The following is a 10,439-nucleotide window of genomic DNA, read 5'->3' as shown; positions in this document are numbered from 1 at the left end:
CCTTTCAAGTGTCTTCCTCTGCCTCCCCCATCTCTTTTATTCTGTTCTCTTCTCATCCCCTCAAAATTTTGACTAATATGGCTTTTTTTTTTTTTTTTTTTTTTTTAAGGAATTTAGGTACAAGCACAGTTATAACTGAATCAGCAATGAGAAGTCAGGAGAAAGGACAATTGCCACAGAAGATTTGTTAGTTTAGCCATGTACCACAGCAGATGAGTTAAAGATTAGTAAAGAACAAGTACACTGCCTTTAGTAGAAAGTATTTTCCTTTTCAGCAAATCACAAAAACACATTCCATCCAAACCACTGACCAGCATCTATTACTCACTTGGTCCATTTAACGCCTTTCCTGGTAACTGACTCAACAGAATGGTTTCTCAAATTCCCTCTTCTGCATTGTTGTCCAGAGTCATGAGGACTTCATAGTCAGCCTTCATTACTCAAAAGCTCACAGTTCAAGTTACTAGCACATCAGCAATTACATAATTAACAATTATGACACAGACAGACCCTGCTTAAACCTGTGATACACAGGAAAACTAGTACAGACACCAGCTAAACGAAAGCTCTGAAACTTGTTATAAGCTTATTGTCGATTTCTACTGATTTGGTTAACACAGACCCTTGAACAATTTTGGAAAATGAAGGCTTAATCTAGATATGGATACTGTATTGGCACTTCAGTTTTCTTAACGGTGGTCAAGACTTGTAGACTTAAATGCCTGTTTACTCCCTTCTCCAAAGCCATGTTACTTTATGAATTAAAATATATTGTAAAAGCCTTCTTCCAATAAAAGCAAGCACTTTTAATTGTTTCTGTACATTAAAAGGCCTCATCAGTCCTTCTGTGAGCGTGTCTCCATCTAGTACTCACATCATTAAGGGATATTCAAGATGCTTTGAATTTAGTAACAGTCAAGCCACTCTACTGATGTGCTGGTAACTTTGTTCCTTAAAACAGTTAACTTTTCACAGAAGATTGGCAGAAGATTGCTCAGTCTATAGTTCTAAAGACTTAAAGATGAGAGTTTCTTATGAATACAGAAGGATTCAGAAGGACTGACTACAAATCCTACTAATTTAATTCACATTATGGACTGGTCACTGTCAGAATAAATCACACGCACAGTACAGAAATTTAAGATCGCACCAAGCCTGAGTATACTGGCCCTGTGCTCATCCTCAGAAAGTCTTCGCAACAATTGTGGTGGGTCATAAGTTTATATTTCAGTGAAATCAAACTGAATGCAAGACCTAAGAATAATATTTCAGGAAGACCAAGACAATTGGTATCTGCAACCTAAAGTATTTTTCCAAGTATCTGCTGTTTTGCTTGCCAAACTAGTCAGACCAAATACTTTCAGCAAAGTTGACTTCAACAACAGTAAGGGTCACTAACTACTGCAACTGCAACACTTGCTGCGACAGATTTTATTTGCTAAGAAATATAAAACTCAGGTTAGGTAACAGGGGTGTCTACCTACAGCTTTTCAGACACCTCTGTTTACAAAAGGTTATTTTACAACTTCCATAATAGTACCCAAACAATAAATAACCAACCTGGGAAAGAACTAAGGAGTGGGTAAAAACTCCTTGACTTACAGGACTGTGCTATATCAAGGCACTATATTTAACCGTCTGTGTAAGGGAGAGAAGACATAAATGGATATACTGCTTTGTAAAGGGAAATAATTTAATAGAAGAATCTAATCAGATCAAATCTGTAGGAGTCTGTTGATTCGTTGAACACATTCAACAAATACATATACATAAAATTTTGTCTAGTGATAGCTTGTAAAAAAATTTTTTTTTTAAATTTTAATACGTTTCTATTACGAAACTTTGCAACAGTTGCCATGTCACTCATGACAGAACAGACATCACTAATACATTGGTTTATGTCTAACTTCTTTTCAGAAAGAATGACAAGTTACTTGTTCTTGTTACAGCAATATCTGAATAACCCCCTTTGTGCATGACTGGCAGAGCTATGAGTTAGCAGTTTCCTTCTCAATACAAATCAAAACTTAAGAATGTTTCCACAGTAAGTTCTTCAGTTTCATCAGGACAGCTTCAGTCCTTGAACATTTTGTTTCAGATTGAGCAACTCTTTTTCTTGCCTTGTTTTCTCCAATTTGAAGGCTAGCTTATTGGCTTTCTTCTCCATTCTGCGTTCCTGTGCATATGAATAATTACAAGTTTACAAAATAGGCATAACCATTCTAAGTAACAGTTCTAGATCATGAAAACAGTAGCAAGCTGCACAATAATATTTATGGCGCTAATTATTAGTAGTCTAATTAATATATGTATCACCAGGATTATAGTCTTTAAATAGATGAAACTTCTAATATGCTGGTAATTTCTGTTCCTACATAAAACAACTAGTGTATCATTGTGACAAATTTGATTCCCCACATTTCGTTCAGAGACTTTTCATATTGTGTGATCTGAAACATGACAACTGTTTTCTTTGCTTCCCCAGATAATAAGGAAATAAGAGGGCTCCTTCTGAAGTTATATATGTAATACTGGCCACAGTAACAGACCAGAATTTCCATACAGGAAATTAGGATGACAAAGTTATGAGGTTAACTTCCTTTCTACAGGATTTTTTTTTTAAAGAAGCAATAATTAGTCCTTGAGACCAGCAAGTTTTTCCCACTGATTTCCAGACATAAGAACAAATGGGCTTTAAAGATGTTTGTAAGACCAAATCCAGATACCATAACATGTTTTTACAGGGTTTTATTTAAAATAAGGCATACCTTTCTTTCCTCTTTAATTGCCTGTTTCCTAGCTTTGCGATCCTCTTTGCTCTCATCTTTGGAACGGGGCTGTGTTGATGCTCTTGGGAGGTCACTGCCATTAATCATTTGCATGCGTTCAATCTGCTTAGCAGTAGGACCTTTCTGAGGCAAGATATGTAGGGGAATTCCGGTCTTCTGGGAAATTTTTATTGGTTTGGGCTAAAATAGAGAGCACATGCGTTTTAATGGTCCCTAGCTTTCTCTCCAAGACGTGCACATCACATTGCCTTATCAGTTCAAAAACATTTGATTCAGATTTAACAGTAATAAACATGTGAGTTTCCTCATACTATATTTTTTCCCTCAGAAAAATGCACATTAATCCCAAAGTAAGAAATCAAACACACCCATGAGCAGAATCTGAACAAGAAAAAGTTCCTGTTATTTAAATATTACTGAAAAAAAAAGAATAAGCTTTCAAGAAAAAGATTTCTTTTCAAAATCTCACACATCTGGAACATCAAACTATGTTGTAATGATGGAGAACGTCTGGAATGTCAAAGAACTGGAATAAATTGTTTCAAATTGCAGAAGGGAAAGAGAAGCCTATGTTCAAAAAAGAAAACCTGATCTGTGAGACACAGATTACATGAGGATATACCACAGATAACAACAAAGTAAATTCCTTGCTCTCTACATTTCTGCCTAGCTATTATAGAAATTTGGAACTTACTCAATTTTCCTTCTATAGAAAAAAATATATTCAAACCCTTCTACAGTGAAGAAGTAATACCAGAGGCTAACACCCTCCCCAACTCTCTTTTCTGCTCTGTTTTTTCAATGGATGTGTGTTCTCAAAAGAAGGACAATCACTTTTGTCTCAAGTTCTCCCAGGCCACATTGTTAGTCAGAATAAGTTTAATGATTTTACCTTTGACGGCTCCTTAATAAGTGTTGGGTGATTATACAAGTTTGAGTATGTACCTAGGTCACAAAGGAAAAAAAAAAAAAAAAAACAGTGAAGAAAGGCTTGCAAATAGAAATTAGGTAAATTTACTATGAATTGTACTACTACTTAGTCTTTGAAGATATAAAATGGCAAGAACTGTCATTCACACAAAAACAGTAGGTTAATCTAGCAAGAATTCCTGCTGTTGTGCTTCAGAAGCATAAATTATTTTACCTAAAGCACTGTTAGAAAACTTCTGAGATCGCCTATCACTTACTTTGAAATCTGGAACAAACAAGCAAACTCCAAAATACTTACTCAAAATGGATTCGCAATCCCACTTTTCTTTTGGTTCCTCAATAACTACAGCAACTATTTCTTCCTTTTCTTCCTCACTTTCTTCATTCATAGGAGAGTCTAAATCTTCACAGGGTTCAAGAGCATCCAATTTCACACAACTTTGAAGAAGTCCAGAGAAGAAAAAAATAAGATTTATCTTTTCTTGAAAATGTATAAAAATGTAAACCCAGTCTCCCCTCAGTAAAACCTCAAACCAAAGATAACTATTCCCAATGAAACCTGGTGAAAAACCAAGTTTCCTTAAGAAAGCATCCCCAAAATAAACTAAAACATTAGGACAAGAGACATAGTTGAAAAAAAAAAAAAGTATTTCTGCATATCAGAAGTATGTGGCACACAAAGTTTGTGACTAGAGGGCAGGAATGGAGGATACACTTTTTAGTCTGTAAGCAAGGCAGCTCTAGAGGTGATTATGTACTCTGCTACTGACCAGTTATCTTGCACTACAAGGGACACATTACACGCATCTTTCAATCAGGAAACATGAGACTAAAGTGAGAATGGAGATTTAGCCATTCAGCTCTGGGATAATATCACCTGCTTTAAGACAAAGTGACTATACTGTGGAAATGCAGTCTTACATTAACACAGAGTTGCTTTACAAGCACTGATTTTTTTCAGTGCTTCATGCAACAGTCGCTTGTGAGTTTATTGTCCTGTAACTGGGTATACAGTGGAATGAGCTGCATACCAGCAGGACAAAACATACTTGGCTACAGAGTCTGTTAAAATCAAAAGTGAAGGTATAAGGAGAGAGGCAAGTTACACTAAAAAGGGAAATGAAGAATGCTTCTAGATATTACTTACATTAAAATCAATATAATTACACAAAAGGAGCATAATCTCACATAAACCAACAGAACGCCTCCACTTAATTTTATCATCTCGTAAGTTAAGAGTGACATTCAGTGACATAAAAAAAAGGGTCATACTCTATGTAGCTGCTCTTACTGTGGGATGTAATCCTTGAATTGGAATTGGAAACAACATATCCAAACTTTCAATATAAACACAGGATTACATAACTACTTATGCACAGCAGTATTTGAGAATACATACTTCTTTGCTTTCTCTTTGTAGTAATCATTCAGAACTTCCTGCAGCCGAGCATTGTCCGTGTTAATATAGCCTTCTAACTCCACATTATCCAAGGCTCCAATTTCATCTTCATCAAATTGTTCAAAAAACTAAAATGAAGTGCTTATCTGTAATTAGATCGCATTTACCACGCAACTTCTTGATAGCTTAAAGAAGATCTACACCTTTATTTCTATTTGCCTCTTTTTCCTGTCCGTTCTCATTTGCTGAACAACTGCGAAACACATCTGCAGCAGGATTTCCTCCTTACTGTCCATATTCTTCCAGCATGGGAGTCACAAAGTTATCCTTCAATGATATTTAAATCGGCTTCTGGAAAATGTTTCTTATTCTGATGTGTTATTCCAATCTGTACATTACAAAGCTTGTCACTGCTCAGGACAAAAGCTACACCACTTTTTGACTGCTCTGACATAATTTCAAGAATGTACACCTGACACAGTGGGGAGAAAGGGTGAAACAAGTAAGTCTTTACCGGGCACTTGGACATGATTTGCTGTGTTGAACTGAGCCTCTCAGACACAGGTGTAACATCAACTACAAATTCTCATTAGCGATTGGGAAAATTTTGTTTAACTCTATCAGTGTTATGCTTTTTAAGAGCACTTAACACTAACTACTTAACATAAGCCTCTTACTGCACACAATATAATATGTGCAAAGAATGGTTGTCTGATGCCCTGATTACTGAAGGCCATAATAATTTGCACAGGCATACAGGACACCACCTTATGAGTTGAATCAAAAGATAAAGAACACTTAACACTCTTAGGTTTAACAGTTACATTCTTGAGCTGCCTCACCTTCTCAAATCTGTCATCCAACAGGGTTAACTGCTCGTTCCTTCTCATTACTGAAGATGTCATAGAATATTCTGTGAAACGACTCCTGGTTTCCTCTTGCATAAAAAGAAATTCTTTTGTCTGTCCATTAACCCCATCATCTGACAAAGGGCCTTCTGAATCATAGTCTTTATCGTTACTGCAACTATCCTTTTCATCACTATCTTCTTCCACATCTTCCCATTCATCTTCATCCTCAACATCTGATCCCCTGAACAGAAGTATTAAACAGTTTTAGAATAATACATGGACCTTTCCACAGCTCTGACCAGTGCTGGGTTATCTGAAAGCATTTGGCAATAATAGATTTAAATCTTGAGAGGTAAAGATAAAAAGTTATTTTCCAGACAGTAAAAGAAAAACAAATTCAGCAGGGACAGTGTTGCCAAAGTCAGCATACTACTACTTCTGTCTGAAAGCTGAACACATTTCTGGTAACTGTTGGATCACACATCTGTGCACAGCGAGTGAGGTTATGTTTACATTCCGCTGTACACGTCGAAGTGGAAAAAGAAAAATACTAGCTGCATTCTTTAATATTAAAACTAGCAAAAATTCTCATTGTTCATAAAATGATAAGAACGATACCAAAATGTAAAGAAATAATAGGCAGTGAGGTATCACGTAAATAATTTGTAAAGGTTCTGGAAACATCTGTTAGCCTTCATCAATATCATTACTAATGTATTTTAAATGTGATAGATGGCAATGTTTTAAATAGTTCAAGAATCTCATTATTCCGTACATTGCATATGTCCACAAACACATATAATCCATCAGCTCAAAGTAACAAATGAAACCCACATATCTTGGATAACACATGAAAAACTGATTTTGTAAGCTACCACCCACATAACACAAGGTAATACTTTTTTCCTTTAACACATCTAAGTATTCAGTTTGAAATATGAAATCATTCTTGCTTTCTACAACAACACTGCATGAAATAACAAATATCATCATTCCTTTTTATGTAAAAAAGACAAACAGTTCTACAAAGCTCTATGTACCCTTCCTGTGGTTCATTTGCTTGTAGAACAAAATCATCTTCCAGAATATTTTCTGGATTGTCAAAGTCAAAATCATCATCAAGAGCTGCAACAATATCAGGGTCAAAATCTAGCCGTGGTCCTAGAAAGTAAAACAAACAAACAAATAAACAACACAACATAAATATTTAAGTTTCTCTAACGTTATGAAGGTGCTTTCCTGGATAAAAAACAATTCAGCTAGACTGTTAATTTGCACTAAGGAAACACTAAACCTAAGAATTCCAAAATTCCTCAAAAATATTTGTAGATTTGCTAGAAGCCAGGGCAAGTCACTAGCCTCCTGTCAATTTTCCTCATCCAGAAAAGAGCATTTTTGGAGGCTTAAGACCTCTGGGTATTTTAATATATTTTACTTACAGTATTGTAGAAGAAAAGATATCTAAGTTAAGAGTACTGTATATCAACCCACTCCCTAAAATCACAAAAAGTCAGAAAGTGTTTCTCTACTGCAATTAACAGAAGTGTCTTTAGCATCCTTCTGTCAGGACAGAGAGAACTACCACCATCAATTCCTGTTGTAAAATATTAAGATAGCTGCAAAGTGAATGTTCAGTGCAAACATGGGTACATAGCAAAAGTGAACCTACAGCCTGTAGTACTGAAATAATACTAATGGAGGAAAGGAAACACCACTCCGCATTTGAAAAGAAGAGAAATTTTGAGAGTGAAAATCCAGTTCGAGACTTGGATTCAAACAGATGGGGTACTAAATCAGTAGTATTACCTACAGTTTTCCCCTGTTATTAGTTTATATTTGCTACACAATAGTAACAGCTCATGGACTCCCCCCTAGCAAAGCTAAAAAGCTATTATTAGTGAATCACAGAAACAGGTCTCAAACTGAAACACAGGTCTCTTATAGATCATTCTTTATGTCTGCTATTGAGTATGTTCTAAACCAAAACTAAGACAACACTGTAACTGAAGCCATAATAAGCATCCAGCACCTAGACGGCAACTCGCGTTACAGAAAGGTAAAAGATTTAACCATACCTGAAACAGGAGCGGCTTTATTTAACAAGCCCACATCCTCTTCAAACTCTGTGGCAAATACTGAGGAAGGCAACTTAATAGATGGAGCCTTAGAGAAAAGAATAAAAAAATCAGCATCACAATACACTTGCTCTCAGTTTCTCATTTGAGCTCACATCAACAAAAATGTGCAGATAATCACATGACCAAAAGAATCTCTGTGCGTGCTATTTAAACATTAAGAGAAGTGCTACTTTATCGATGGCAAATTTTAAAAGTTGCACAATGAAAGCAAGGTAAAATGCTGTCAGCATTAATTGTCATGTCAATATTCTCCAGGTATAGAAACAGTATTTTTGCATCTCTGAAGCTTTTAAGGGAATGGCTGTACAGCAGGCACAATGAAATTTGTCATTTTCTTTTGTTCTGGAGAACACTAATACACATTTGAAATTACCCCTTTATTGAAAGCCTTATTAAAAACTTGCTAACATGCAAATCTAAAATAACTTTAAATCTTATGTACTATCACCAAACTGTACCTGAAAGGTATTTCTGACCAATAACATCAGTTTTGACTACAATTACAGTATCTGGTTAAACAAATTCCCTCAATTAAAAGTGACTGACTGGCAAATGCATACTTCATTGCCTGAAATTATTTATTGATTTTCCATTCTGACATGAACTAGCATAACGAAATTCCACAAATTAGGCCAGTAATTGCAAAGTTTGGTTTTATTCCCTCTGGGTTCTGCTATATTCCACTTTAAAAACATGTACTGGTAATACAACCTGGTATATTCATAACTCCCAGAGCATTAAAAAGTTCTAAAAATCTTAAAACCAAATGCCAACCCCAGAAAAACATGAGTTGTTCAAATACCTTTGTAAGCCGACCCTGTCAAGAAAAGCTTGTCATGGGTACACAAAGTATTTTAACACTGTGCTAGCAAAAGACTGTTCCACAATAAACTTTGGCTTGTCAACTTTTGTTTTACTTGTAGGAAAGTCTGACTATGGGTCAAAAGGATCCCATATACATATAGGTCACAGCCACAGTAACACTTGTGGAATATGGTTAATGTGCCTAAGGATGCTAAACTCCACAGAACAGGATAAGATGATTATTATAAAAATACTACTTACTGGAACTCGCTGAATTTCATCCTCTATGTGCCCCTCACTTGTGACAACAATTCTGCTTTGCTGTCCAAGCACAGAAGGGACCAGCTCAGAGGGACCAGAGGCTTCTTTTAGATGCTGCAAATAGTCATAGTCATCATCAAAGAAGACTCCGTACTTCCGCTGCTCTTCCCTCCTTTGCTCCTCATGTCCCTTGGAATTGTAAAAAGAAATACCTTTAGTTACTTCAGTCCATTAAAACTTACTAGCAAAAAGAAAAGTAACTCATCTAGTGAAAATGCCTGAATTCTGAAGTCCTTGTAGTCCTCTCTCCACTCATGTCCCTAACACACAGCCCATTAGAAAGTTATAACCATCTGGTTCAGTGCTGTCTGAACAGGACCTTGAAAAATGTTTTCCATCAGCAGCATAATTGACAAAGCCTGTTTTTCCAGTGTGGGTCAGGCAATCTTTGCTGTTGTTTTTTTAACACTTTTATATTCCTAACATCAGTTAGCCATTCTTCAACCCATCAGGTAGTAACTCACAACTATTGAATTCGCTACAACATCCCCTTATTTTTAATAAGCTATTATTAAAGGCTAAAGACTATCTTCTCTCACGCTATGTTTTTTAATTGCACGATTGCATACCCACTTTTCTCTCCTGCAGCATTTCTTATCTGAATGAATCTCAATATTAGAAGTGAGTATTTACTTTCTGTGTAGGCAGCAGAACTCTCTGGGGTGCAGTATCATCAGCAGCAAGTGGATCTCGCTGACTTCTGTGCACTAAGTGAAACGTCACTGCTTTCTTCTTATCTATGAAGGGTTTCTTTTTCTTGTGAGGCTGCAAAAGAACATTCGGTTAATCATTAATAAAAAATAAAATACTAAATGTACCTAAAAAGAATCTTTTGCCTGGAGCATGCTACTGCATTCCTTTTAAGGCAATGGCTTATAAACATACACTTAGAGACAAAGCAGAAAGAGACTAGTGGTAGCTTAACTCTCCTCACCCCATGCACAACAGCCATTTCACATGTTCTAACAGCACATGCAGCTGTATTCAGCTGCAAAATGTCAAAACATTGGTAAAATAAATATTTGATTATAGCCTGTAAGGTTAACATATAATTCCAGAAAGAAACTTTTTAAAGGAACTGCTTTGTAAACATTGGATCAAATCTGAAACAAACTTCATCCAAGAAACACAGGAAACTGACATAAGGAAATTCAACCAGACACAGCTAGCTTCTTGAAAATTGTTTAGACAGCTGTTCCTACATCAC

General features: G+C 36.0%; 1 protein-coding gene across 1 annotated transcript; it reads right to left on the bottom strand.

Annotated features, from left to right (window-relative positions):
• Positions 1 to 1,416: 1,416 nt before the first annotated feature.
• LTV1 (LTV1 ribosome biogenesis factor) lies at positions 1,417 to 10,184 on the bottom strand. Its single transcript, XM_010122634.2, has 11 exons — positions 10,167 to 10,184; positions 9,866 to 9,997; positions 9,173 to 9,361; positions 8,045 to 8,132; positions 7,010 to 7,130; positions 5,961 to 6,210; positions 5,119 to 5,246; positions 4,018 to 4,157; positions 3,682 to 3,734; positions 2,769 to 2,969; positions 1,417 to 2,176 (listed from the first exon to the last, which is right to left on the bottom strand). The coding sequence occupies exons 1-11, from the start codon at positions 10,182 to 10,184 to the stop codon at positions 2,063 to 2,065; spliced, it is 1,434 nt and encodes a 477-aa protein (XP_010120936.2). The 3' UTR covers positions 1,417 to 2,062.
• Positions 10,185 to 10,439: the final 255 nt, after the last annotated feature.

This window comes from Chlamydotis macqueenii, chromosome 3 (genome assembly GCF_036417535.1).
Source record: "Chlamydotis macqueenii isolate bChlMac1 chromosome 3, bChlMac1.mat, whole genome shotgun sequence".
In the NCBI taxonomy this organism is placed as follows: Eukaryota; Metazoa; Chordata; class Aves; order Otidiformes; family Otididae; genus Chlamydotis; species Chlamydotis macqueenii.
This window is presented reverse-complemented; position numbering and strand designations above follow the sequence as displayed.

Bases quoted from the DNA above. Each gene is read 5' to 3' on its own strand.
- LTV1 (XM_010122634.2), bottom strand. The intron at 8,133-9,172 runs GTAAGTAGTATT...CTTTTCTCTAAG, and splicing joins ATGAAATTCAGCGAGTTCCA to GCTCCATCTATTAAGTTGCC. The intron at 7,131-8,044 runs GTATGGTTAAAT...TTTACTTTCTAG, and splicing joins TAAAGCCGCTCCTGTTTCAG to GACCACGGCTAGATTTTGAC.